This window comes from Salminus brasiliensis, chromosome 5 (assembly GCF_030463535.1).
Source record: "Salminus brasiliensis chromosome 5, fSalBra1.hap2, whole genome shotgun sequence".
Classification (NCBI taxonomy): Eukaryota; Metazoa; Chordata; class Actinopteri; order Characiformes; family Bryconidae; genus Salminus; species Salminus brasiliensis.
Genome location: NC_132882.1, coordinates 5,884,931 through 5,912,225, shown reverse-complemented (window position 1 = coordinate 5,912,225; position 27,295 = coordinate 5,884,931). Strand labels below are relative to the sequence as shown.

At 43.0% G+C, this 27,295-nt stretch overlaps 1 protein-coding gene across 8 annotated transcripts in view; it reads left to right on the top strand.

Moving 5' to 3' along the window:
* abi1a (abl-interactor 1a) overlaps positions 1–27,007 on the top strand; it is an 89,098-nt gene extending 62,091 nt beyond the window's left edge. For 2 of the 8 annotated variants that reach the window (XM_072679303.1, XM_072679302.1), the window contains 8 exons: positions 568–671; positions 2,899–3,039; positions 6,377–6,477; positions 8,931–9,014; positions 16,095–16,319; positions 20,604–20,690; positions 22,207–22,392; positions 22,921–27,007. In XM_072679303.1, the coding sequence (XP_072535404.1) occupies positions 568–671; positions 2,899–3,039; positions 6,377–6,477; positions 8,931–9,014; positions 16,095–16,319; positions 20,604–20,690; positions 22,207–22,392; positions 22,921–23,096 (1,104 nt within the window). In that variant the 3' untranslated portion in view covers positions 23,097–27,007. The remainder of the gene's footprint in view (positions 1–567; positions 672–2,898; positions 3,040–6,376; positions 6,478–8,930; positions 9,015–16,094; positions 16,320–20,603; positions 20,691–22,206; positions 22,393–22,920) is intronic. The other 6 variants (XM_072679306.1, XM_072679304.1, XM_072679309.1 and 3 more) reach the window with 4 other exon arrangements.
* The last annotated feature ends 288 nt before the right edge of the window (positions 27,008–27,295 follow it).

The window sequence follows — 27,295 nt, the reverse complement described above, 5'->3', positions numbered from 1 at the left end:
TGATTTATTTTAAGCCGTATCGCCCACCCCTAAGGCTTTATATAAAGCTCAGCTCTGTGTCTTAACGCTGAATAGCTCTCCACATATAGTGAAGTGACCCGTTGTGGGCTGAGTGGGTTTCCCAGACTAAATGATTTCCTTCATAGAGCCGAGGCCTGCCCTGTGCACAGTGGGCCATATTTATCAAAGGCTGCAGAATGACGAGATCAGTATTTGGATATGATTCACTTCACAAACATGTAGCATTCCATTGTCTTTAGGCCTCTGTTTCTCTCGGGTTTTCAATTTTCCCAGTCTTACAGGCTGCGCTCACTGCCAGTCTAATGTTTGGACACGTCTGCTGATGAGGTTTTCGAGTTATGAAGACTCCAAAGCCTGTGAAACTTCTGCCCTACTACTGAGGAAATCAATATTCCTAGATATCCTAGAAATCCCAGATTACCTAACGTCTGGGAGACCCTACATAAGCCACAGTCAGCTTGATTGCCCTGCTCCTGTTCTTGTCTCCAGTTCTGCCGCCATTCAATCAAATCAATCATGCTTTCTACTTCCCTGTTTTTCCCTCAGCAACATGGAAACAATCAGCCAGTCAGAGGAGGAACACTATCGAGGACCAATCCACCAACACAAAAACCACCAAGCCCACCTATGGCAGGGCGCGGCACTCTGGGGTAAGTGGAAGTACAAGTTGACCAGCTGACCAAGCGCCCAGTTATTACTGCAGTAATACCAGATTTTTAGCGTTTTGAGCATTTGTATAATGTGTAAAATCTCTTTGCCAAGTTTGTGGACACAGCTTTTTTTGTGCCTAAATGTATTGGATGAGTATTTGGACCATGTTTTGGGCAAAGGTTTTGGCACATTAGATTTTAGCCAAAAGTTTGTGGACATCTTTATTAGCCAAAGGTATTGGTTAAGTTTTTGGACCAACCATGTTTTGGGCAAAGGTTTTGGCACATTAGACTTCAGCCAAAAGTTTGAGGACATGTCTGTTAGCCAAAAGTGTTGGATGAGTTTTTGGACCAACCAATGTTTTTGGGCAAAGGTTTTGGCATATTAGTTTTTAGCCAAAAGTTTGTGGACATCTATTTTAGCTGAATGTATTGGATGAGTATTTGGACCAACCATGTTTTGGGCAAAGGTTTCATCACATAACACTAGCCAAAAGTTTGTGGACATATATATTAGCCAAATGTATTGGATGAGTATTTGGACCAACCATGTTTTGGTGCATTAGATTTTAGCCAAAGGTTTGTGGACATCTTTATTAGTCGAATGTGTTAGATGAGTATTTGGACCAACCATGTTTTGGGCAAAGGTTTCATCATGTAACACTAGCCAAAAGGTTGTGGACATCTTTATTAGCCAAATGTATTAGATGAGTATTTGGACCAACCATGTTTTGGCGCATTAGATTTTAGCTAAAAGTTTGTGGACACAGCTGTATTAGCCAAACGTATTGGAGTTTTTGGACCAACCATATTTGAGCAAAGGTTTCATCACATAACATATTTAGCCAAAAGTATTGGATGAGTTTTTTTGTACATTTTGTTAATTGTAATGGGTATAGTGGTAAAAATCTGAACTGATGTCCTCTTTTTTACTATTTGTAGTTTTTAATGAAAACTGCATGATCTCACAGAAAGCATTATCATCTGCATTGCCATCCGTCCGTGTTCTCTCACTACAACACTACTGGGAGCTACAGCTATTGGAAATCCCACTAACTGATCAAGACATCCACTGGTGTAGAGGCTAATGAATACAGACGTGATTCCCCGCTAGTGTTCTGCTTCAGCTGCCCCAAGTACTTCCTCCCACCTCTCCTCCCAAGATACACCACCAGCCTGGTGTTTCTCCTGGTCTCTTAACCAGAAAAGCTCATTCTACGGCTTCTGCAGAATCTCTGTAGGGAATGATTAGGCATGTTTTCAACAGATGAAGCAGTGTTTAAATGGCTGATTGTGGCCAGAATGTCTCTTTTTAATGTGTTTCTTCCTATACACACCATGGGTTGTCACTAATCCAGCCTGTGGATCTGCTATGAATGGACCTACACATTGCCATGTATAACGTTCCAATCATGACGGATATAATAATTTAATTATTTTGATTTTTTGTTGCTTATATAACTGATTGGCCCACGAACTGAATCACATGACCTTAAATGTAGGCTCATATCTCTATTAGTACCCTAATAATTTGTCTAGCACTAAGGTGCATTGATCACAGACACGTATTACAGAATATTTGTTCATGAGGAATACATCATTTTAATATTTTCCCAAAGGTTTTTCACATTACACTATAGCCAAAAGTTTGTGGACGTATCTATTAGCTAAAAGTATTGGATGAGTTTTTGGACCAGCCATGTTTTGGGCAAATGTTTTGGCAAATTAGATTTTAGCCAAAAGTTTGTGGACATCTCTATTAGCCAAAAGTATTGGATGACATAACCTTAAATGTAGGCTCATATCTCTGTTAGTACACTGATATTTTGTCTGGCACTAAGGTGCATTGATCACAGACACATATTACAGAATTTCTGTTCACGAGTAATTCACGTCATTTTAACCTTTTCCCAGAAAACCACCAGGTAAAATGGACTGGTTAGTCAAGATGCCGAATCCTTTCAAAATATCAGCGTTCCTTTGTAATCTTCACTGTCACACACATTCAGTCACATGCTGTTGTGCTGCTGTGTGATGTGACCGAGTTGACGGGAGTTGAGTCGTAGCGGCATCAGGCCTTTATCTGTGATCCCAGTTCCAGCACATTTTAGCCAAATCCAGCTGGACAGATTCAGGTTAAGGTGTCTGTGTGATGTTTGTTTGTTTGTTTGTTTGTTTGTTTGTGTATTTATTTATTTATCTATCTCTCTGTCACTCACTTTCACAGACGTAACACTCCCTATAAAACTCTTGAGCCAGTAAAGCCCCCGACCGTGCCCACCGATTACATGACCAGCCCTGCTCGCCTGGGGAGTCAACACAGCCCGGGACGTACTGCCTCCCTCAACCAGAGACCCAGAACCCACAGGTGACATCTCTCTCTCTCTCTCTCTCTCGCTCTCTCTCTCTCTCTCTCTCTCTCTCTCTTTCTCTCTCTCTCTCTCTTTCTCTGCATACTTTGTTAGTCTCCTTTCACCCTGTTCTTCAATGCTCAGGACCCCACAGGACTGACCACCACAGAGCAGGTAGGTAGTATTTGGGTTGTGCAGTGGCACTGACTGACCTGGTGGTGAGGGGTGTGTTAGTAGTGTGTGTTGAGCTGGTGGTACAAATGGATCGGACACAGCAGTTAGCTCACCCTATCGCTAGCAACGCCCCCAACACTAGAAGGGTAAGGATTTCCACACGTCTCCTCTGATTTATGCGATGCCAGACACCGCCTCTTTTCGAACTGCCACCAATGTGGCATCACCGGGCACGCTCGGCCTGTGTCGGCCAGCATCGCTTTAAGAATGAGGGGAGAGAGCGACACTGTCACTGTCCACTCTATTGGACACTCCTACCTAGTTGCTCCACCTTGTAGATGAAGTAAAGTCAGAGACAGAAGCTCAGAAGCTCTCTAATCTGTTGCTGCGCAGTTTGCAGCTGTTGGTCGTCCTCTAGTTCTTCATCAGTGCCCACAACAGGACGCTGCCCACAGGACGCTGCCCACAGGACGCTGCCCACAGGACGCTGCCCACAGGACGCTGCCCACAGGACGCTGCCCACAGGACGCTGCCGGCTGGGTATTTCTGCACTGCTGTGTCTGATTCATTCGTACCTCCAGCTCAACACACTTTACTAACACACCACCACCGTCAGTCAGTGTCACTGCAGTGCTGAGAATGACCCACCACCCAAATACTATCTACCTTCTCTGTGGTGGTCAGTCCCTTGGGGTCCTGAGCATTGAAGAACAAACAGGGTGAAAGGAGGCTGCTAACAGAGTCTGCAGAGAAACTGATGGATACAGTCTGGATTTATAGAACAACACAGTGCTCCTGTACGGTCGGTGAAGCTGAAATAATGGGCCGAGTGCATTCCAAACCAGGGATGGTCAATATTCGGACATGACTGTGTGTCTATCAAGTGGATTGCCTCGCTGTTGAACGTCCTGCTGTGCTGCAGAGAGACGCCAGGGTGCTTTTGTTCGATGTCTTCCCTCCTGTCACTTTTTCCCCTGAGAGACTGCAGTCTCTGCTGACACTGACCTGATTCACCTGTCAGGAGACTCATGTGCTTTCCCTGTGTGTGTGTGTGTGTGTGTGTGTGTGTGTGTGTCCTTCACGCGTTTGCACACCCACTCTTCCTCTGTCAGCCTAAACCTCTCCGCACGCTGACAGATCCTGCTGGTGCTGCCGCATCCTCACGAGAGCCGGCATGTTAAAAGCGTATGAGTCAGCTTCTAAAACCACACTGAAGTCTGAGGAGTCTTTAAGTGGGAAGTTCTGAGCGTGTGGGCTCCTCCTGTTCCTGGCACGAGAGCTGCTTTCGAGACACACTAACACTAGCTTTGAGGTCAAATTGCATCATGTGAGCCTTCATACAACACTTGGGCTAGAAGTAATTGACCATAACAATCTTAATCCCTGAAACTCTAGACCTCTGTAGGTGTTCTGTGGTATCTGGCACCAAGCCGTTAGCAGCAGAAGTCCTGGAAGTCCTGGAAGTCCTGGAAGTCCTGGAAGTCCTGGAAGTCCTGGAAGTCCTGGAGGTCCCGAGGCGTGGCCTCTGTGAGCATCAATGAGCCATAGGTGCCCATGTTCGTGTTGCCGTTTCCCTGCTTGTTCTTCCTGGGAGCAGGACCTTTTGGTAGGACATGGAGAAGACCCCTCAAGACCTACCTGTAGATGTTTTGGAGATGCCCTGACCCAGTTGTCCTACCACGACGCTCAGCACTTGTCAAAGTGGCTCAGAACCTCCGTTCCTCTGTTAGTTCAGCCCAAGTGGGGTAGCCTTCGTCCACCTGGCAAATTGATGAGCCCATTGAGCCTTTCATCTACATGAAAGCATTCAAGTTGCACCCATTGCTGACACAGATGTGCAAATGCACACACACAGTTAGTCTAGTCCCTGTGGAGAAGTGCTGCCAATAGAATAGGACTCTCTGAGAATAAACATGAACCTCTTGGCATCATGCTTCCTAATGCCAGGCGTGGGCTAGAGGGGTGGAAAGCCCCCAGCATTAAGGAGCTGTGGAGCAGTGCAGCTCTGGAAATATGGATGGTGCTCCAGCCAATACTTTTGGGATGAGTTAGGGAGAGCGGGATGATGAGGAGGGGTGGTGATGATCATCCAACATCCTGACCTCACTAACGCTCTTGTCACTGAATACAATCAAATCCTCACAGCAATGCTCCTCCTCCAAAATCTAGTAGAAGGCCTTCTTCCCTGGACTGTCAAGACAGTTGCTCCAACAAAAGTGGGATAAGCTTTTTATTACCCTTGATTTCAAAAGAAACAATGAATGAGCAGGTGTCCCAATACTTTTGTCAATGTAGTGTATGTTAAAAATAACTGAGGTTTTCATTGGGTGTCCTTATTTATTCGCATGACTGTGTATTTCCCAGCATCCCTCTGCCTTTTTGTGTATAATTTACATCCGTCTGCCACATCACAGGCAGTTCAGTCAGCAGTCTGTACTTAGCCCTGTGATGTATAGTGTGTGTGTGTGTGTGTGTGTGTGTGTGTGTGTGTGTGTGTGTGTGTGTGTGTGTAAAAGTGTGTCCCTGCGTTTGTGATTACAGATCAGAATAAGGCCGTAGTGCTTATTCAGCTCCTGCGGCCGGCCATGTGGCTGCTGAGTCTCAACCTGATTCAATAAGCAGCTCAGCCTCTGTCAGGCCAACTCCGGCCGCATCCGTCACCGCCGCAGCGGGACCCCCTCTCTGCGATAATTCGGCTAGCGCTGTCTGATCAGTAATTGGATCTGTGTAGGATTGGACGACAGGAGAGATCAGCAGTCTGATGCTCAGAGCTAAGTTTAGAAGCACAGTCACAATTTCGGAGCGTATCTGATCAGAGTGTTCTCCAGTCCAGAGCTCGGCTGATCTGTCGTTTGATTGATGGACGGCGATTTGATCGGAGTTCTAGTGTTTCCTCAGTGTCGTCAGAAATGTGTGTTCTCTTATTGTGGTGATTACGGTTCTCTGTTAGGAGGAGAACCTTTTCTTTGCTTTAGGGTAAACATCCTGTTGGATGTGAGGTGTTCTGTGGTGAGATGGTATGAGTGAGAGTGAGAGTGAGAGTGAGAGTAAGAGTGAGAGTATAGGTCAGTGTCTTATATAAGCCAGTGCTGTAGACTTGCCTTGATGTTTTCATTATAAATCAATCACTCTTTCTCTCTCTCTCTCTCTCTCTCTCTCTCTCTCTCTCTCTCTCTGCAGTGGTAGCAGTGGTGGGAGTGGTAGTCGTGAGAACAGCGGAGGCAGCAGTATTGGCATTCCCATTGCCGTGCCTACCCCCTCCATCCCTAACTCTGGACCAGGTGAGCTCACTCTCACTCACTCACTCACTCACTCTCTCTCTCTCTCTCTCTCTCTCTCTCTCTCTCTCTCTCTCTTTGTGCATTCAGTCAACCTTTTTTAACTCAAAGTGGAATAATAGAAAGATGGATAGATGAATAGAGCAGCATCTTCAGCTTCAGCTGGATTTCTGAACACGCCCCCTGTCAGTCAGTGGGTTTTCTGTTCTTCTAAGGATCAGATTGTCTGTGCTCATCATGCCCTAAGCTCCAGGAGCAGCAGATTCGTTGATGACACTGGTGCAGGACCAGCTCTCTGCTGTGCTTTGCCCAGAAGATGCAAAAACTGATTCTGGATCAGGATTTATTCAAAGGGTTACAGATTACAGCTTTAGTTTAATGAATGAAAACAAAACAACAAAGGTTATGTTCCATCAACACGGTCATCAAGGTCCTCTGGGTGCCCAGACCGGTTCTAGTAGAGAGAAAATCTCAGTCTCAGTGTTGTGTTTTTAACGGTTCCCAGCTAATTTGTGTCCATCATACTCTCTCACACAGCATCATACCACGCAGTAATGGCATCTTCATTTGGGCAGCAGACCAAATAGGCATTGTCAAATCAGAGTGTGTGTGTGTGTGTGTGTGTGTGTTATGAGATGAGAATAAAGCTCATGTTTAATCAGCCTTAATGTGTTCCAGTCTCTCCAGAGGATGTTTGAACCTTTTCCTGTCTCTCCAGTGAAGCTAAAGCTCAAACCCGTTCAGTTTGTTTGTTGAGAAAGGCCTCCGGTAACAGCGATACTCCAGCAGCACAGAGTCAATGCTGTGGTTCATCCTTCACTTTTAACACAGCCGTAATGGCCTGTTTTCTCTGAGAGAGGTGCAGGTGAGAAGTAGGCCGCTGCTCTGAGGAGGGCAAAAGGACAGGTGGAGGGAAAAGGGGAAGAAAGCAGCAGGGAGTGGTAAATAACTAAGCTGGCTGGAGGATGGAGAGAATGAAGGGGAACAGAAAGTGAGTGAGGATTGGAAGACACTGGGTGTAGGGGCATTGAGAAAGAGAAGGAGAGGGATTTATCATAGATGTGTGGATGGATGAAGTGATTGATAGACCAGGTTGGTTAGATTGATTGATGGGTAGGTGGATGGATGGATGCAAGATAAGTAGTCAGGTAGATGGGTGGATGGATGTAGAAGTAGTCCGGTATATGGATGGATAAGTAGTCGGATGGATGGGTGGACAGGTAGTCGGATGGATGAATGGATGGTGGACAGGTAGTCTGATGGAAGGATGGGTGGGACAGGTAGTTGGATGGATGGATAAAGTCGGAAGGATGGCTATATGGATAAGTAGGTGGATGGATGGATGGATGGATGGGTGGACAGGTGGTCATATGGATGGATGGACAGGTAGTCGGATGGATGAATGGATGGTGGACAGGTAGTCTGATGGATGGATGGATGGATGGGTGGACAGGTAGTCTGATGGATGGATGGGTGGACAGGTAGTCGGATGGATGGATGGAAGGAAGGATGGATGGATGGATGGGTGGACAGGTAGTCGGATGGATGGATGGGTGGACAGGTAGTCGGATGGATGGATGGATGGGTGGACAGGTAGTCGGATGGATGGATGGATGGATGGGTGGACAGGTAGTCGGATGGATGGATGGATGGGTGGACAGGTAGTCGGATGGATGGATGGATGGATGGGTGGACAGGTAGTCGGATGGATGGATGGATGGGTGGACAGGTAGTCGGATGGATGGATGGATGGATGGATGGACAGGTAGTCGGATGGATGGGCCGACAGGTAGTCGGATGGATGGGTGGATGGGCCGACAGGTAGTCGGATGGATGGATGGATGGGTGGACAGGTAGTTGGATGGATGGACACAGTCGGAAGGATGGATATATGGATAAGTAGGCGGATAGATGGATGGGTGAGTAGTCAGATACATGGTTGGATGGATGGATAAGTAGTCGGATATATAGATGGATGTATAAATAGATGGATGGATGAAAGGGTAAGTAGTCAGATGGACAGATGGATGGATATGTAGTCAGATAGGTGAGTGGTTGGAGAATAATAGAATTGGGAAAGAGAGAGCGAAAAAGAAAGAGTGAGGGAGGGAGAGAGACTGCATGCTCCAGTTGAGAAGAGCTATAGCACAGGAGACAGAGCTACCCCTCCTCATCACACTGTCACCATGGCAACTCCCTCCATCAGCACTGCTGGGATCCACTATGTGTGTGTGTGTGTTGATCTAGATTAATATGCATCAATACTGTAAACTGTACTTCTGATCGGTCCCTCTGTCTGAGGAAGTGAGTGTCTACTCCCTTTTCTGTTGCAGCACGAATGAGGAGTGTGTGTGTGTGAGTGTGTGTGTGTGTGTCTAAGTTGACTTGTCTGACTGTGTGTACCTGAGTGTGTATCTGTGTGTAATGTCTTATGTCATTCTGATGTGTCATTGCAGCCCCTCCAATGTTTGCTCCTCCACCTGCCCCGCCTCCGCCCATGTTTGGGGGCCCAGGTCCCCTCATGTCCGGTACAGCCGTAGGTGAGCCCCCCAAAACTCCTCCATGTCTAGTTGCATGGTGGAACCAAATGAGCTGTGATTTACTGGAGGTTACAAATGATGGGTCTGGGCGATAAAATTATGATAATTATCAGTTATTACTTTTTTTTCCAATATTGATATCCGTAATGCATGTTTGAGGTATTAGCTAGGGTCAGGTTTTAAGGTAGCTATGTGTGTGATGTTCTCAAAATATAGATTTTAAATAGAATTTTAATTTCCTATATTTTATTTTTGGGTTTAAAATTGCAGTCAGATTAAACATTTTGGAGCATAAGGAAATTGGCATAATTGGCTGATAAATGCAAATTCTCTATTTCATGTCCAGTTACATTTTAAATTGATCTATGGTAATGTAAATTGGTTTAATATAAATGCAATCAATTGTTTAGATTTTTTTAATCTACAGGTTGCACAACTGAATATCTGCTGATACCTAAACCAGTCTGATACCATCTTTTCTCCTTTCTTAAGTAAAGAAATATATATTTCTTTGATATTTTGTTTGTCGGGCTCTGAGTGATCCAGTGGACTAAGCTGCTGCCACTATGACCTGGTTCAAGAGGATGACCAGTTCAAATCCCAGTCCATGCTGCCTGCCATCAGCAGACGCAGCCTAAGAGAGGACAATTGGCCTTGCTCTCTCTGGATGGGTAGATGGCTCTCGCTCTGTCCCCACATCACTATAGTGTAGGACTGCACTATACCAGCCGATGTATCCGAGCTGGGTACCCGGTGCTTTCCTCAGAGCGCGTTGGTTGCCTTGTGATGTTGCGTTGACAGCAGTTCGAAAGGAGGTGGTAGTTGGCTGTACATGTGTCAGAGGACTGAATCAGGTTATACGTCAGGTTCTTCTGATGTACAATTTAGAGATCTTGGCCAGTACGAGATACAGTGTTCAGAATCAGAGCACCCATAGTTTACAATAGACAAGATTAGAAGATACACTAATGATTTTCTAACTCTGGTACATGAGCTCTGCTCCCCAATAGAGAATTACGTGGACAAGCTTGTCCAGTGCACCAGTTTGGCAATATTTTGGTTTCCAGACTATAATTTTTATCATTAATCAGTCAATAAATTTAAAAGCAAGCCTTGTTGGATAATTATATGGAGATACAAGCTATAAGGTTAGGCTGTGAGGCAATAGTTTAAATTTAAATGCACTCTAAATTCACATTTTCATCCAGGCTGTCCAAGAAATAACCATGTATTTCCTAAAAAAAAGCTAAAAACATTCTTTTTACAGTGAGTTAATTCAAAATCACTCTGTTCTAGTCATTTTAGAACATTTCTGTTGGTCAATTCTTCAATAAATGCTCTCATAGTGTTAAATAGTGAAGAAAAATAGTTGGTTTTGTATTGATGAATTTATTATATATTTAGTTAGCCTACATGATTGATATTGATTGATTATATAATAATACTTTGAGCCATATCGCCCAGCCCATGTCTTCTCTGTAAATCATGGCTCCCTCCGATGTGTAAGTTTGGTGGTGTTGGTGGTGGGTTATCTCTTTCCTGCTCCGGTGCACAGTTAACTCCATACAGCCTTGCTTTCACAGATTTGCTGAATTTCACAGGACACTTTGAAGCTGAAGAACTCTCCAAGAGCTTTCAGAGAAGGCTGTGGAATGTGGGGGTGGCAAAATATTGGAAACGCTATATGAGGGGAATAAAATTGTCTTATCTGTAAATCACAACGAACGGGGAAAGGTGCTTCAGGATAGAGGGGAAGGATGGTTTAGGAAAGAGGAACGGTGTTAAGGGCAGTTCTGACACTTTCTGATGGGATGTCCATTTCGAACCTCCTCACAGACAAACCCAGGGTTGCCATATCCTCAGAATTCATTATCTCAGAAACGATGAAATGAATGAGCAGGTGTCCCAATACTTTTTTTTTTTTCATATAGTGTATATCCAGGTCGTTCTGTTGCATAAGCTTCTGCTTTTTGACCACGTTCTCTCTGGAGAATGCCCGAGGAAGCATGCGGCCCACGTTTGCTTTGTGTTCCAACTGTGGGGCCATTCTTCTTGAAGAATGCTCTTGTTCCCCAAGTAGGAGCTGCTGAAAATGTCCACAGCAGCATTCCAGAAAGATCTGAAGGGGCTCTGAAGACAAAAGGCAGGCCAGGCCCTCCTTACTGAAGGGCTCAGATCAGATCTGCTCTTATACTTACTCATCTACTCACTCAACCCCCCACCACTAAACCCCCCAGCTGGGTCCTGCTGTTTGTTTACCATTAATGCAGTGATGGGTGTTTTCCCTGTATTGGGTGACTGCTTGGTACGCTTGGGCTTTAAGGGGCTCTGAGTTTTAGACTTGCATTAATGATGAAGTTCCTGATTATGTAATAGATTGCTGGTGCACTATGTGTGTGTGTGTGTGTGTGTGAGAGAGTATAACAGAAGGTGGAGGGTTGTGTCTAATGCACTGTAGAGCTTGTGTGATATTTGTTTAGTTGTTTGTTTGTTTACCTGCTTCTTCCACTGTATTTGTGGTAAAGGCAAGTATGCCCCTGAGAAGCCTGTCTGTTATCTAGCACTGTAAACAGGAAATACCACACTAGGAAAAAATGTATCTCTGCTGCTGTCACTAAACACACACTGTAGTTCACATAGACACACACACACACATACATACACACACACACACCAGCAGTTTACGGTGAGGACAGATCTCTCAGAAGGATGTCTAAATATTTATTTCCTCATGAGAACCAGCGATTGCTCACATGTCAGTTCGAACTTCAGACCCTGTAGCCGGGAAGCCACAGAAGCCCCCTATTTGTGTTTTCAGTGTGTTGTGAGTTTGGTTGAAGTGTGTGAACGTGAAGGTTCAGTGAAGGGATCAGCTAAATTTACCTAGAAAGCAGAGCAGAAATGTAATGAAACACTCCTTCAAAATCCCTAGAATGCACTCTGGGCGTGGTCTTAATATTCAAATGAACCTGCATGACTGACAGCCTTTGATCACTGACGCTACCATGGCAACGCACACAGCCTTAACACAGCGGAGTTGAGATGTACATGTGCTGTGAAATTCTTCTCAGATCACAGCATAGAAAGCTGCCCCCGGAGCAGAGCTTTGCTCCGGGGCCAACAGTGGTAGCTTAGTGGAACCTGGTACTAAACACGTAACCCTGTGGTCAATAACCCGGCCCTCAAACCACTAAAACCACTGGGCCACCACTGCTCTTCTATTTAGGACAGTAGTGAGGTAAAGTACATATCATAATAATAAAAAAAAAACATTTTTGTAAATTAATTTTGATAAATATTTACATCGACCAGCCATAACATTAAAACCAGGTGATTAAATAACATTGATTATCTGCTTTCAGTGGTCAGTTCTTGAAGGTGATGTGTTGGAAGCAGGAAAATGGGCAAGCATAAGACTCTGAGACACGTTGGTGAGAGCTAAATTGTAAAGATTCGAATGCTGGACTAGACACCTGGGTCAGATTATCTCCAAAACAAAACATCAGGCAGGTCTTGTAGGGGGTTCCCAGTATACAGTGGTCAGTACCTACCACCTAAGTACTCCAGTGTGCCAAGGCTCATTGATGTGATCCATGGAGGCCCCACCTTACAACTTACATGACCACAGCAGGCCTTCGGTGGTCTTGAGGAGTCCATGCCTCAGTGTGTTAGAGCTGTTTTGGTGGCACAAGGGGGACCTACTCGATACTCAGCAAGTAAAAAAAATGGCCAAAAGTATGTAGACATGGATTCTAACATTTAAAGGTTGAAGAAACATCTAAACACACCTTTTTCTGAATAGTTTGTGATATTTATTTGACACTGGTGAGGTTATTGTGTTTAAGACAGTAAACAAATGGTTAAAATATCAAATGGATCCAAACTTTTGAACAGTGCTGCAGTTCGTGGCAGTGTGGTAATTCTTTTAAATATTCACAGCCTCAGCAGAATCGCCCTCAGCCCTGTATCCCCATACCAAGTTCCTCTCAGCACAGCTGAACAATGCGTGTTATTTTTCACTAGGGTGTGTCTCTTTCACGTTGAGCTGTGTGTGAGAGCCTCGGGGGACACACCCGTGTGACTCAGTCTCGCATGAACCGGCCGACAGACCCTGCAGAAGGCCGGGCCTCAGCTAATGTTTAGTCATCCTGGGCTGCAGCTCAAACTGCTTCCTTTGGATCTCCTTCCTGTTGGGCTGGAAGGTTTACATGTGGGACAGTTCAAGCCAGCAGTGCTAATGTGGCTAATGTGCAAAGGCTAATGTTGACGCAGTGGAGGCCATTTCTCTCCCTCAGTTGTTGGAATGTTAACCCCTTAAACCCTGGGCTTATTTTTAAGTTTTAATTTTAATAACTCTGAATTATTCAGTAACTAATCAATCATTTTTAATCATTTAAAAAGCTAATTTAATGTATAGATTATAAGTGTGATATTCTTTGTTTTTTAATGTTTTTTTTTTTTATAAATCTGTCTTATAGACAGCAGTAGCAATTTCTAAATTCTCTAAAGGTTTAGGTGTAAGCATTGTTGGATATCTACACAAAATATTATTCAGTATCCAATATGAATTATCCACTAAGTGGATAATTGGTAAGTGATAAGTGTTTTTTAAGTGTTAACTAGTAGTATCTACTAATAATTATTCAGTAGCTGCTATTAATTATTCAGTGTCCACTGTGAATTATTCAGTACCTGCTATGAATTATTCAGTAGCTGCTATTAATTATTCAGTGTCCACTGTGAATTATTCAGTACCTGCTATGAATTATTCAGTAGCTGCTATTAATTATTTAGTGTCAACTGTGAATTATTCAGTACCTGCTATGAATTATTCAGTAGCTGCTATTAATTATTTAGTGTCAACTGTGAATTTTTCAGTAGCTGCTATTAATTATTCAGTATCTGCTATTATGTATTCAGTATCTACTAATAATTATGCAGTAGCTGCTATTAATTATTCAGTGTCCACTGTGAATTATTCAGTACCTGCTATGAATTATTCAGTAGCTGCTATTAATTATTCAGTGTCCGCTGTGAATTATTCAGTACCTGCTATGAATTATTCAGTAGCTGCTATTAATTATTCAGTGTCCACTGTGAATTATTCAGTACCTGCTATTAATTATTCAGTAGCTGCTATTAATTATTTAGTGTCCACTGTGAATTTTTCAGTATCTACTATTAATTATTCAGTAGCTGCTATTAATTATTCAGTATCTACTATTATATATTCAGTATCTGCTATTATATTTTCAGTAGTTGCTATTATTTATTCAGTGTTCACTATAAATTATTCAGCTTCTGCTAATAATTATTCAGCAGCTGCTATTATATATTCAGTATCTGCTATTTTTTATTCAGTGTTCACTATGAATTATTCAGCTTCTGCTGTTAATTATTTAGTTTCTGCTATTATTTATTTAGCATCTACTATGAATTATTCAGTTTCTACTATAAATTATTCAGTATCTGCTATTAATTAATCAGTATCTGCTATAAATTATTCAGTATTCACTATGGATTTAGTGTTCATTTTGAATTAAGCATCCATTCTGAATCCAATTATAAAATTATCATTATAAATTATTCATTATGTACTATGAATTCTTCAATGTCCACTATGCATTATGTATTCACTATAAATTATTCAGCATCTTCTTTGAATTATTCAGTATACAATGTGAATGATTCAGGATCCACTATAAATGATGTATTATGAATTAAGCATCCACTATGAATTGCTCAGTATTTATTATACATTATTCATTATGTACTATGAATGATTAAGTATCAACTATGAAGTATTGAATATCCACTGTGAAGGATTCAGTGTTCACTATGGACTATTAGAGAGCGTGTGCATATACTGGCCTTTAGGGTTAAGAGGTTAAGCGCTTGTTTGTTGGGGGAGGTTTGGGTATTACATGCTAAAATGGGGAAAATCTAGTGTGAACAGTTAGGATGATATTAGAGCCTGTCCAGCCCTGCTTACTTCTCCTGTCCCTTTAAACACTTTTCAACTATTTCTCCTTAAATGTTTTTGTCTGGGTTTTTTGGGGTGTTTTTTTTTTCCTGCTGACCCTGAACATCATCGCTCAGTTGAGTCGGGTGTTTGGCATCTGCTTCTTTATTTGTGCACTAGGACTACAAAGCTAACCCCGAGTCACCTGAACTAATTTCCATAGATACACATGCACTTACAGCCAGGTCTTTACTAAGGTCACACAGCCTTGTTGATGTGGTGGAGTATGAGTAATGCGGAGTATAACAGTGAACATGAGTCACATTATAGTTTTTATATCTTATAGAAATCGAAACCTATTGGATCTATTGGATTCTGCACAGCACCTGCTGTCTAAAATAGCTGTATGTAGCATTCAGGTTTTGTTCATTTTTATAGTTCATAGTAGGTCATACTTCACCCCAAACCACATCACAGGCCTGAGCAGTGTGGTTTCAGCAGGCCGAGAGAAGTGAGAGAGCATGTATTTACAGAAAAGCTCGACTTCTAGTGTTTGTTAGCAGCCTCGCAGCCTCGCAGCCTCGCAGCCTCGCAGCCTCGCAGCCTCGGCGTTAAACTAAAGAAGCATGTCTTGGACACCAAACACGCCTCGGCTACTCAACTGTTGTGTACATTTGATGTTTTCTCGTAAAATTTCTTTCAACATCTACTTTTTCATTTTTCCTAAAGCTATTGATTCTTTACTGATTGCGGATTGATTTGATTGATTGATTGATTGATTAATTTTTCCAGTGAAACCTTGTTAATAACCATCTCTGTACATTTGGATCTGGGTATGTGTAGTGATGTCGTCTGAATGGTTCTTGTTCTCAGGCTTCCTTTACTCTTCATGTTGTTAGTGCTGATTGTCTGGACACTAGGGATGCTCTTTTTTTGGGGGGACCTAAACGAAATCCCTAATAATGAAATCTGCGGGATATCAGGCAAACTTTTCTTCCTGCTCTGTTTTAAGGGTGTGACTGATTTTTCCTTTCTGGGTTTTGTGTCTCTCTCTCTCTCTCTCTCTCTCTCTCTCTCTCTCTCTCTCTCTCTCTCTTTCTGTATCTTTGCTCTGGCAGCGGTGGCTCCAGGCCCAGGGCTCGGCCCAGGGCTCGGCCCAGCCCCCATGTCTCAGTTTGGGACGATATCGAGGCAGATTTCCCGCCACAACTCCACCACCTCGTCAGTCTCCATGGTTTCGGCCACAGGGACTTACCGCCGCGCCCCCTCCGTTTCCTCCCAGTTTCCCCTGCAGCAGCCGCATGTCAACGGCGCCGCTCCAGCGGCCTTCGCACAGAACTCAAGTAAGACGCCCCCTTTTTACCAGACCAGAGAGTTAGGATTAGGGTTTTCTGGTCAAGTCTGTCTGCTAATACCAGCAACAATAATCAGGCAATAATCAGGCATCAGGATTGTTTCTAAGGCTTGAACTTGTCATTACAAATTTAATAGAAGAGTTTGCTTTTAAAAAGTGTGAAGAAATTTCATCTTAACTTGACTTTATTTATTCATTCTAGCATGCATCCATTCATTGTAATTTTTTTACAATATAAAGAACAACCGACAGATTCACATTATGTCAAAAAAAAAGCAAAAATGGAGATACAAGGTTTTTGCATGACTGCAAAGATTTAAAAGGGGGATTTGAAAAGTACTGTTACCTTTATGGCATTTAGCAGACGCTCTTATCCAGAGCGACTTACAAGGTTACTCGTATTACAGAGGGTCAGTGTAGTGTTAGGAGTCTTGCTCAAGGACTCTTATTGGTGTAGCGCAGCATAGCCGCCCAGACCGGGAATCGAACCCCAGTCTCCAACATGGTGTGGTAGCTCACTGACAGGTAGTGGTGTTATCTGTTGCGCCACACCAACCAACATACTGTTGAAAGTAAAGGATCCTTGAGGAACTTTTGGAGGTTCAAGAGAAACCTCCTTGAGGATCCTACATGAGTTCCTCCACAGTATTACACTGAAGAACCTCCAAAAGTTCCTCAAGGATCTTATGTTCACTGTTCATGGTGTGCAGCGTGCCCTTTTTGAAGGGCAGGAGCGGCTTCATTAAGGCAGTATTGAACTCCTCCCGTCTGAAAGTGCAGATTAAGGTTTTCTGCTCTCTGCTGTGCTCGTCTTTGCCGTCTTTCGCATTGACGCAAGATATCCTTGGCCTCCTCCAGGACAGGGCTGCGGCTCCTCGCGGCAGTTTTTTGTTGAGTCAGGCTTTAATTATTCCTCAAAGCGCCCTCCAGGCACCTGAGCGCGTCAAGCACGTCGGAAATGACAGCTTAAAGCCGTGGCCTGGCAGAGTGGAAGCTGTCTCGCAGCATCTGTCCTTTAAACTGTTTAAACAGGCCGGTATTTTTAGCCGTATCCTCCATGTCTACTGTGGCATGTTAGCCTTTAGTGGAAGAACAGCTTGTGTCTGGTGATCTCCCTCTCTCGCCGTCCCTCTGTCAGTTCTGCAGGTGTTCTCCTGTCCTTGAGCTCAGCTAAACCCCTCAGACGTAGGTCCGGTGGGGGCTGCAGCACCTGTGTTGTTTGTGAATCTGCTTCCTGAGCGTTACAGCCCGGAGGCTCAGGTGTCAGATCTCACTGACCAGCATTAACAGACATTAAAGAGAAAAAACTGGTTGACCACACTTGGTGCCCTATAAAACCTTTATTTAAAAAGGGTTTATTACTAAATATTTATGACTAAAATAAGAATTATGATTAATATTAATAGTAATATTATTATTATTATTATTATTAATAATAATAGGGAAATAATATAATAATAATTATAATCATAAGGCAAGCAGAGGGTACAGTTGTGCCCCTCTAAAATACTGTGTTCCCCAGTACAAGTAGTCTAGAAACTGTGTGTGTGTGTATATATATATATATATATATATATATACAGTATATATAATAAATCCATCTTTGCTGTTTTTCTCTGTTTTTATGACATGATCTATAATATTTATTTGATGATAAACGGACTAATAGATGTTTCAAAATGACATTTTTATTTATTTATTTATTTATTTATGTTGACGTCCATTAAAACTTAGACTTTTACTTCTTCTCTTTTAAACTTGTTTTTTGGAGGAACAGCCATGATTGAATCATATATATATATATATATATATATATATATATATATATATATATATATATATATATATATAGTAAATGTAATGTAAATGTAATAAATAAATATATAAATGGATACTAAATAATGAGGCTTAAAATGAGTGAACACTAAGTCTGCAGTTTAAGAGGTTCCGTTCGTTTCAGGTTTGAGATGGTAAATGAGGCACTAATAGGCCTTCGTGAGTGTAGCTCCTGTTCAGAGAGAGTTAAAGCAGCTTTTAAAAAGCTTTTTTTAATGAGAGGGTCATGCTTAGTGACATGAGCACACACACAAACACACACAAACACACACACACACACACACACACACACAGGTCCCTCTAGAGTGACTATGCCAGGGAGCTGTGGGGATCGTTCACACTCTGCAGTTCCCCTGCTGCCAGGAGCTGCTGTACTGCTGTGAGGGGTCAGGGTCCAGAGTCACAGTCGTGTCTTCAGAAAGAGCTTCTTCTGGACTTCTTCTGAAAGTTAGGATAAAGTGATGTTCTTCAGAATCCTGTCATGTTCTCAACTTTTCTTGTGAGAAATTCTTTAGTTCTTTAAAATTCCTCACACTTGGTCTCGGACTGTAAGACTCTAAACTATGATTAGATGATTAGATTTAAAGTCTAATTCAACAGAATTCAATTAAATTAACTTTACATACATAAAATACCTGCTTTCCGGGGTCACACCACAGTTCTCATATTCTCCACAGCTCAGGAGGATTGGAGGATTTCCTCCACCGTCACTTCTCGTCAGCTCTTGTTGGCTGCAGTCTTTAAATGTTTAAGGACGGTTCATACCTATGTGGACGTGGAGACGCCACAGGGCGTGCAGCCAAAGTGCTGTAATTGTAATTGATGGCGCGTACCACTCCAACTACGTGGCCGGGCCGCGTGGTGACGTAAGCGTGCCTCAGTCGTTCGTTGGCTGATTTCACGCAGCTGCCTCGTGTAGTGCGGTGACGGGTCTACATGCTGCTGCCTTCTCCTTCTGAGAGCCAGTTTCAGCAAAAGCTCCTCTGCTTTAATCAACAACAGCTGCCTTCCAGCAGCTCCATGCTGTTGACTGTGTGTGTTTACAGTGGGGTCTGTTTCCTTTTTTTATATTTATGTACAATATGAATGTACAGGAAGTGGCTCACTAAGCCTGATTAGAGATTCAGCTGAATTATTTTAAATACATTAAAAATGCGTCTCATGTTTGCTGCATAAAACTTTACGAACGGCTTCAAAATATTATAATTATAAAATCATAATTATTGCTTTAAGAACGTTTGGATTCTTTTAAGGTTTAAAAATAGGGCTTTATGATATTACTGTTATAGAACTGCTCACTATCAATATAGAATGATGAGCAGATGACTGTGAATATGTGCCATATTTCCCAGCCGTAGGTCAGAGGAATGTCAGTGTGGAGGTTCTGCTCATTGTAAAGAGGCTACAGTTACTGTAATGGAAATCCATACAGCGTGAAATATGTTGAGTGCAGCTATTTGTAAGTCATGAAGTGTGAAAGTGACTGAAGCCAGTCATCAGCGTCTCTTTTATGGCCGTTGGTCCAAAACGTGGTCCATCAGTCAGAACTGCACTGAGGCTACAAGGTGACAAATGAATGGATCCTTATAAATCCTCATTTCATGAATCACGGCGCTCTTGTGCTTGTGCTGAGGCTGCTTCCAAAGACTCCGTAGTAATTTATACAACAACAGGATACGTGTGAGGTTATGTGGATGAGCTGCTAGAGTAGCTCTTTTACAGTGGCACTTACAGTTGTCCGGGGTAGCTCTAGCAGGGCAGAAATAACTGACTTCCTATAAAGCTGGCATCCTACAACAGTCCAGCATTTAAAGTCACTGAGCTGACTGAGCTGACTGAACTGCCTATCTCCAGGGCTCTAGGGTCCAGTGGTGGTGTGTTTTGCGGTACTCCAGCTGACCCTGGTCTTTGAGCAGCTTGATCATATATGTAAGGTTCCTAATGTGCCAATGTTCCTTGTCCTAATGTTGCCTTCAGAGACTCTGTAGTGAGTGGATATCCAACAAGAGGATAGCCAGTGTTTGACTCTGTGTGCTTGATTCATTAAAACTGATTATTATTATAGAATAATGGAATATATGGCAAATATTCAATGGATTATTTAATAGGATAAATGACAGACACACATAAGCCACTTTTTAGCCACACTAGCCTCGTAGCTCTGGTGCAAAACGAAGCGTTTGGGGTGTCCAGTTTGATTGTACACCAACCTTTTACTCTAATCTCCCTCACACACACATGGTGATGGTGTGTCTGTGCTCGGACGGAGGTCGGCGTTCGGGTTGAGGTTTTCATCCACTGGTTTTTACTGTTTTTCTAATCAATGTGCTTTTTGCTTCTTTTTCTCTTGCTCTCCTCTGTGTGTGTGTGTGTGTGTGTGTGTGTGTGTGCATATGTGTGCGTATGTGTGCGTATGTGTCTCTGTGTGCTTGTACAGTGTCTGTTGCCCCCCCGCCTCCCCCCATGCCTCAGCTGATTCCACAGATCCCCCTCACAGGCTTTGTTGCGAGGGTGCAGGAAAACAGTAAGTGCTAAAGAACTCCCCCAGTGTTGTGTGCAAGTGTGTGTGTGTGTGTGTGTGTGTGTGTGTGTGTGTGTGTGTGTGTGTGTGTGTGTGTGTTTGTGTGCGCCTCCCCATAGCATGTAGCATGTCCTCCTTTACTGTCCTCCTGCATGATCTTCTCACTGTCCTCACTGATTATCTCCATGCCTGGACAGCTATTACCATCATCTCTGCCTTTCACAAATAGGGGAAGCAGAAACAGAAGAAAGGGACAACCGGCTTGATGTAATCAGAGGAAGCAGAACTGTGTCACACGTTTATGTAAAAGTGTGTATTCCTTTATGTAAGCCCCAAAGCGGCTTACTAGGCTGCTCAGTGAGAGATTGGACATTATTTACAGGCACAATTGGGGGGAAAAAGCTCTTATTGTTTCTCTAAAGCTCGTTCCTAAAACGTTTCACTGTGAGGAAATCTGGGACGGGTCAGCACTGAAATGCAGGGCAGAAATTTAGAACCAGGAAAACACAAAACACCCGTAATTTCACCCCTCGGTGCCCCCTGATGCGTTCCTGACCCGTTCTTAAATCGGGCTACTCCATATTCCACATCGGACTGATCCCGTCACAACCGAGGACGGATTGTGCTGTTTAATTCTGCCCTCTACTGGTTGTTCATGTGATTAAATATATTCAGTACAAACTGAGGGTTTAGGCACCTTCTCACTGTAGAAGCTCCAGATCTCATCAGATCAGATGCAGGTGAAGATAAATCCAGTAAAGAGGAGAAACAAGAGCTTCTCATTCTGAAGAAAGAAAGTAGTGAGATCTTGTCGGTGAGCTAGTCTGAAGAACAGAGCTCGGTTCCTCCAGGTTTCTCCTGGACGCCCCCCAGTCCAGCCAGCACAGCGTGGAGGATGTGTTCAATCAACTCCATCAGCAGCAGCAGCAGCAGCAGCTCACCTGATTTACCATCATTAAGCCCTGATTTACCACCAAACCAGGTGTTGATCTGAGGAGAACTCTAAATAATACTAGACTCCATGAGAGAGGAGAACTTTGGAGATGTTCTAATGATGAACACTGTGATGGAGAACCATCACCACTCCACATCACCATCGAACCCAAGTCCGGCACTGGAAGGGCGGTGTTGCAGGTGCTATTGCTTTAATACAGTGGTCGCCAACCCTCCTCTTGGAGATCTACCCTTGTCCACAGTCTCACCAGAAGCACTGGTGTTAGTAGAGGTAGAAGGGGTCGCATTCGATGCAGGTTAGAACTCCAGATCTCCAGGTGGAGGGTTGATGACCGCTGCTTGTAGATATCTCAGGGCTTCTGTATCGCAGGTAAGCCTCAAACACAGCGGCCAACCAGGACGCAGCCAGCCTCTCTCCGCCTTGCATGTGACTGTACGACACATCATCTAACCGCCATCAAACAGTAACCCTTGCATGGTGCTCGTGTTGCACGTCCAGCCCAGAGTCATCTCCAAGTTTCCATGGTAATCAACCGGTCCTCCTCTTCTCTCTTTTTGATCCCAGTTGCAGACACCCCGACCCCTCCTCCCCCGCCACCCCCGGATGATGTGCCCATGTTTGATGACTCTCCGCCTCCTCCCCCGCCGCCTCCAGTGGACTATGAGGACGAGGATGCAGCTGTGGTCCACTACAACGACCCCTATGCTGATGGGGACCCCAACTGGGCTCCTAAAACCTACATTGAGAAAGGTGAGGGCTTCAGCATTTGCTCAAAGTGGACTCAACATCCTACTTACCTCAAACAGCAGCCAAAAATGATTTATAATAATAATTGATAATGTATATGATAATAATAATATGATAATAATTCATATTGGGCGTAGACACGAAACAAGGCCAGAAGAACATTGCATAGCTTGCATTTAAAGAGGGGGGGGTAGACTCCAGGGGTTTGTTCACCCTGGAGATGTTTTTTAGTGAAAAATGTATCCAGGTATGATCCATATAAGCTCACAATGAATGGACCAATAGAAATGCTCCAAAATTACTCGAAAGGTTTTTCCCTTATGCCCTTATCGCAGAATGCAATCAAGTCCTCACAGCAGTGTTCCTCCAAAATCTAGCAGAAAGCCTAGACAGTCCCTCCAACAAACGCAGGATAAACTCCTTTAAAATCGCCTTGATTTGAATGTGCAGGCGTCCCAATACTTCTGTCCCTACAGCGTATGGCATTCTCTTGCTCTGTTCGCTAACTCAGACCTGTTGGTTTACCCTCAGTGGTGGCCATCTACGACTACAGCAAGGATAAAGACGACGAGCTGACCTTCATGGAGGGCGCCATCATCTACATCATCAAGAAGAACGATGACGGCTGGTATGAGGGAGTGTGTAACGGGGTGACCGGCCTGTTTCCCGGCAACTACGTGGAGTCCATTATGCACTATGCTGACTGAAGGGGACCACGGCATCGGTCACATTCCCACAGGTCTATCAGAAGCCGAAATCTCATCACTAAATAAAGAAGTGCATTAGGGTGTGTGATCGTTCCTGACAAATCGCAGAATTATTGATCAGAAAGAAGAGCAGAGATCTATTGAGTTTATTTTGTTGTACGGGGGTGGGGCTGGCTGCAGGGGTGTAATCGTGAAATGAGGTAAAGGCGGGAGTGGATTGGTCATGTCCGGTGTGGTGTGTGTGTGTGTGTGTGTGTGTGTGTGTGTGTGTGTGTACATACAGCGAGCAGTAGCCTGTTGGATGTTTGTAGTGTGTTTTTTTTGTTTTTTTACAGTGAATGTCAATCAGTCATGAACAGAATCTCGAGCAGTCAATGATGCCACATGTGAGAAATGTAGGTTTCTAGTCTCCGCTTGAAAACGGTCCAGTCTAACCCCTTCACAAAATGCTGACGTGCTTTTTCGCCGCTGTAAACACAGCAGATCCGCGCTCTCCCGCCGCCGGCAACTGATGAGTTATTAAATCCTGAGGCATCCAGTCTGAAATGTACTTCAATTTTGACGTAAAGCATGCCTACAAATTTAAGATATGTATTGTAACCTCAACATTTAATTCCATTTTGCTTCCATTATGCTTTACTATACAATGAACACTCACTTTTTTTGGTTTTTTAATTTTTTTAATTTTAGAATAAATTTTATTCCTTTTTTAGGGGGGTCCAGATACTTGAAGGTAATTATGGACATTTTTATAGCCTCATTTGTACTGAAACATTCGTACAATTCATACAATACAATTCCTCCATTATTGTTAGGATGCATACCGTCACTGTCGAGCAAAAACCCAAACCTTGTTAACCTTGTCTCATTTTGGCCATTTTCCGTTTTGACACAATCCGAATCCTGCAGTTGTTCTTTACAGTGCTTCAAAATGTCATGATGAACAGACCAATAGAAATGATGGGGGTGGAGTCAAGTCTTCATTGACTTGCATTGTAAGTTAAGCAGGTTTGTAACTTTTAAAGCTGCCGATTTGATTGAGTTTTCAGAGGTTTTTGCTGACTGACGATATGCGAAGCTGCATTTATCAATGTTTGGCAGGTGCAGTGAGCGTCTTTTCTCTCTACGATTTTTTTCAAAGGTGCAAGCGTTTGGAGTGATGAGCAAAAACGGATTACCTGTAGATAATCGTAAACGAGTAGACGGTGAAGTACAGTTTGATCAGTACTGGGATTGGGATCTACAGCGCTGTTTATCGTTTACTACATCAGAAAAAAAGAAAACTAAAGTAATTACCATGTTTAATTACACTGTTTAATTACACCAAGAGCTTCTGCTCTCATTACCTCCTGGCATAGAAGGATGATCAAGAATGGAATCATAGTAGTGACCTGAACTGGTCTGGTGTCCCATCTCAGGTTTAGTCAGAAGCCTTTCCTGTTAACGGAGCGAGTTTCGTCCTTTTTATTGAGTCTTAAAGGGGACGTCCACAGCGTTCGGGTTAAGAATTCCAGTGTTTGAGACGTAAACAGAGTTGGTCGGAGTCAGATTTTGGTGTGAAATGGTTAATTGTAGAGAAATCTGCATATTATTATTATTATTTTATTTTTATTTTTTTTACAGACCAGACATCACTGACGATCACATGACTACAACCCTAATAGTCACTTTTTTTACTATCCAAACCCACCAGAGATCCTTCATGTGTCGTCTGAGTGGTCTATCAGGGTAAAATAGTGTCAGGCCTAGTGTGTGGACTATGTTGCCTTACTGCGCTTTGCATGTATCCCTCCACCATGAAGTCTAAGAAACCTTGTATCTCCATCAGGCTGTGCATTTATATATCTCTGGTGCAGTAGCTGTCTATGATGTAACTTTTAGAGGAACTTTTTTTTTGACCTCTGAACAATTCTGATCTCCACGGATATTTAAATATTTCTACGTCATTCAGAGATTGAGATATGAAGAGTAGTTTGGAGTCGGGTTTGGTGTGAAATGGTTCATTGCAGGTAAACTTGCTGACTTATTTTTTTAAATTTTTTTTTAAATTGCAGTGGTGGTGAATGGACTCAGACATTAGCATTGTATTTACTATCTAATCCCAGCAGAAATCCCACTACACATGCGTTTTATATGAACCGCCGATGGTTAAAATCGGGACAAATCTGGAAAGCGTAAACGTCTTTAGGGAGTGGGATCTATTTTGCTCTACGATGCCCTGCATGTGCCCCCCCACCATCAACATGTTTCTCGAAATGACTGTAAACCCCCATCTTAATCATCAGGCATTAGGTTTGTTAGGCACTGGTGTAATTATAACTGTCTGATCTGTAGCTTTTAAACGCATTAAACTCTAAACAACTTTAAGCATGAAGACGTCTGATACACTATGCATCACTGTGAGCAAGTCTTTTAATAATATGATGATACTTAGGGTTAGTGCTTTATTCAGTGCTCAAGATGGAAACCGTGATTCAGAGTTCGTCTGGCAAGTAAGTTCTGGCTTAGCTCGCCAGATTTAAGGTGGAACGGAAAATTGCTGCATTTTAGGGATGCGCTGTATGTTGTAGGACGGCTCATTAGTAGACAGCTTTGATGAATCAGAAGATTTAATGCTGACTGTTGTTGCGTCACTTTCAAAGCTGAGTGGTTGGCTCTCACAGGTGGGACTGTACTTGTGAGAGGGTTCATTGTAGACAAACGTACTTTCGGAGAAACTGACTTTATGGTGGTGGTGAATGGAGTCAGACGTCTCTATAGGTAACCACAGGTAGTGTCCTCTGAGTGCTGTTATATGCAATAGTGATGATGGTTAAATAGTGAAAAATATCTGGTTAAATTTCTGAAAAAATACATTTTGGGAGGGAACTATTTTGCCTTACACTCAGGATGTATCCCTCCACCAATGGGTGTGTTTAATAAAGACCTATTAAAGACCAAATATTTCTCAATCCGACATCAGGCAGCATATCAACTTCATATCAACTTGGTTTTTTTGCTGCTTTTAGAGGCATTAAACTCTTCAGACGTCTTGTTCCAGTCACCTCTACTGTGAACAAGTCTTGGCTCCACTGATTTTTTTTATTTATTATTATTATTGTTTTTATATATTTCTGCATAATTCAGTGCTGGAGATGTAAACAGTGATTCTGAGTGGGTTTGGTGTGAAATGGTCAATTGTAGAGTGTGTGGGTGGAACCCAGGCATTTCACTCATGACCTCTGAGATTTTTATTATGTAATGTTGATGGTAAAATAGTGTAAAATCTTTAAAGGTAAGCTTTAAGGGAACTACTTTGCCTTACAGTGCCCTGTATGTATCCCTCCACCAATTACTATTACGGTTTAATAAAGACTAGCTGTCCAAATGTTTCGCCAAATGACTGCTTTAGGCCTCAGGCAGTGTGTTCACATCCATTTGGTGTAATGCCCGTCTGCTACGCAGCAGCTTCAGATGTCCGGTCCCATTCACCACCGCTGTGAACCAGTCTAACTCCACATGTTTCTCTGAAACGGAGCGTTTCTCACCAAACCCACTGTAAATCACTCCTCCAAATCTCTTCACAATTGAAAGGCTAAGATGTAAACCATCAGTGGACTTCCCCTTTAATGACCGCTTATCTGCTTATCTATTCAGTTCACTATTGATTCAGTTTCGCCACTTTGTTTTTATGATTTTATGGAATCTTTTAAGAATTTCTTCTTGACCCCCTATCCGAAAGGGATTAACTGCTTTAGTCGTGATCATGCAGATCGGGATAGGAGCAGCTAACACCTGGATTGTTTTTGCTGTTGAATTTGAATGGAGAGAATTGTCCAAGCTTGCCTCTGCCCACGATTTGTATTTATGTTAATTGAAAAATGAAATGTACAGTCTTTTATAATAAATCATTCTCCTGTGTAAAAAATAAACTGGTCTGGATGTGAAATAAATAAGCACAGAAACACAAAATAACTTAAAAAATATATTCAATATCAGTACATAGTTCTTGTGGTTTTAAGGCCTTGGTTGTTACGGAGCACTTGATACAGAAGTACATTGATAACAACGTCCTCCAGTATACACAAGTCAGCATTTTGGCCTTTTCTGTGGCATGGACGGACCTTCTGGAAACACAGAGATGTGACCGGGTAACCGTTCCACAAGCATACGCACATGTATTGACAGCACACAGCCACCCGTCCCATGCCACGCCTGGA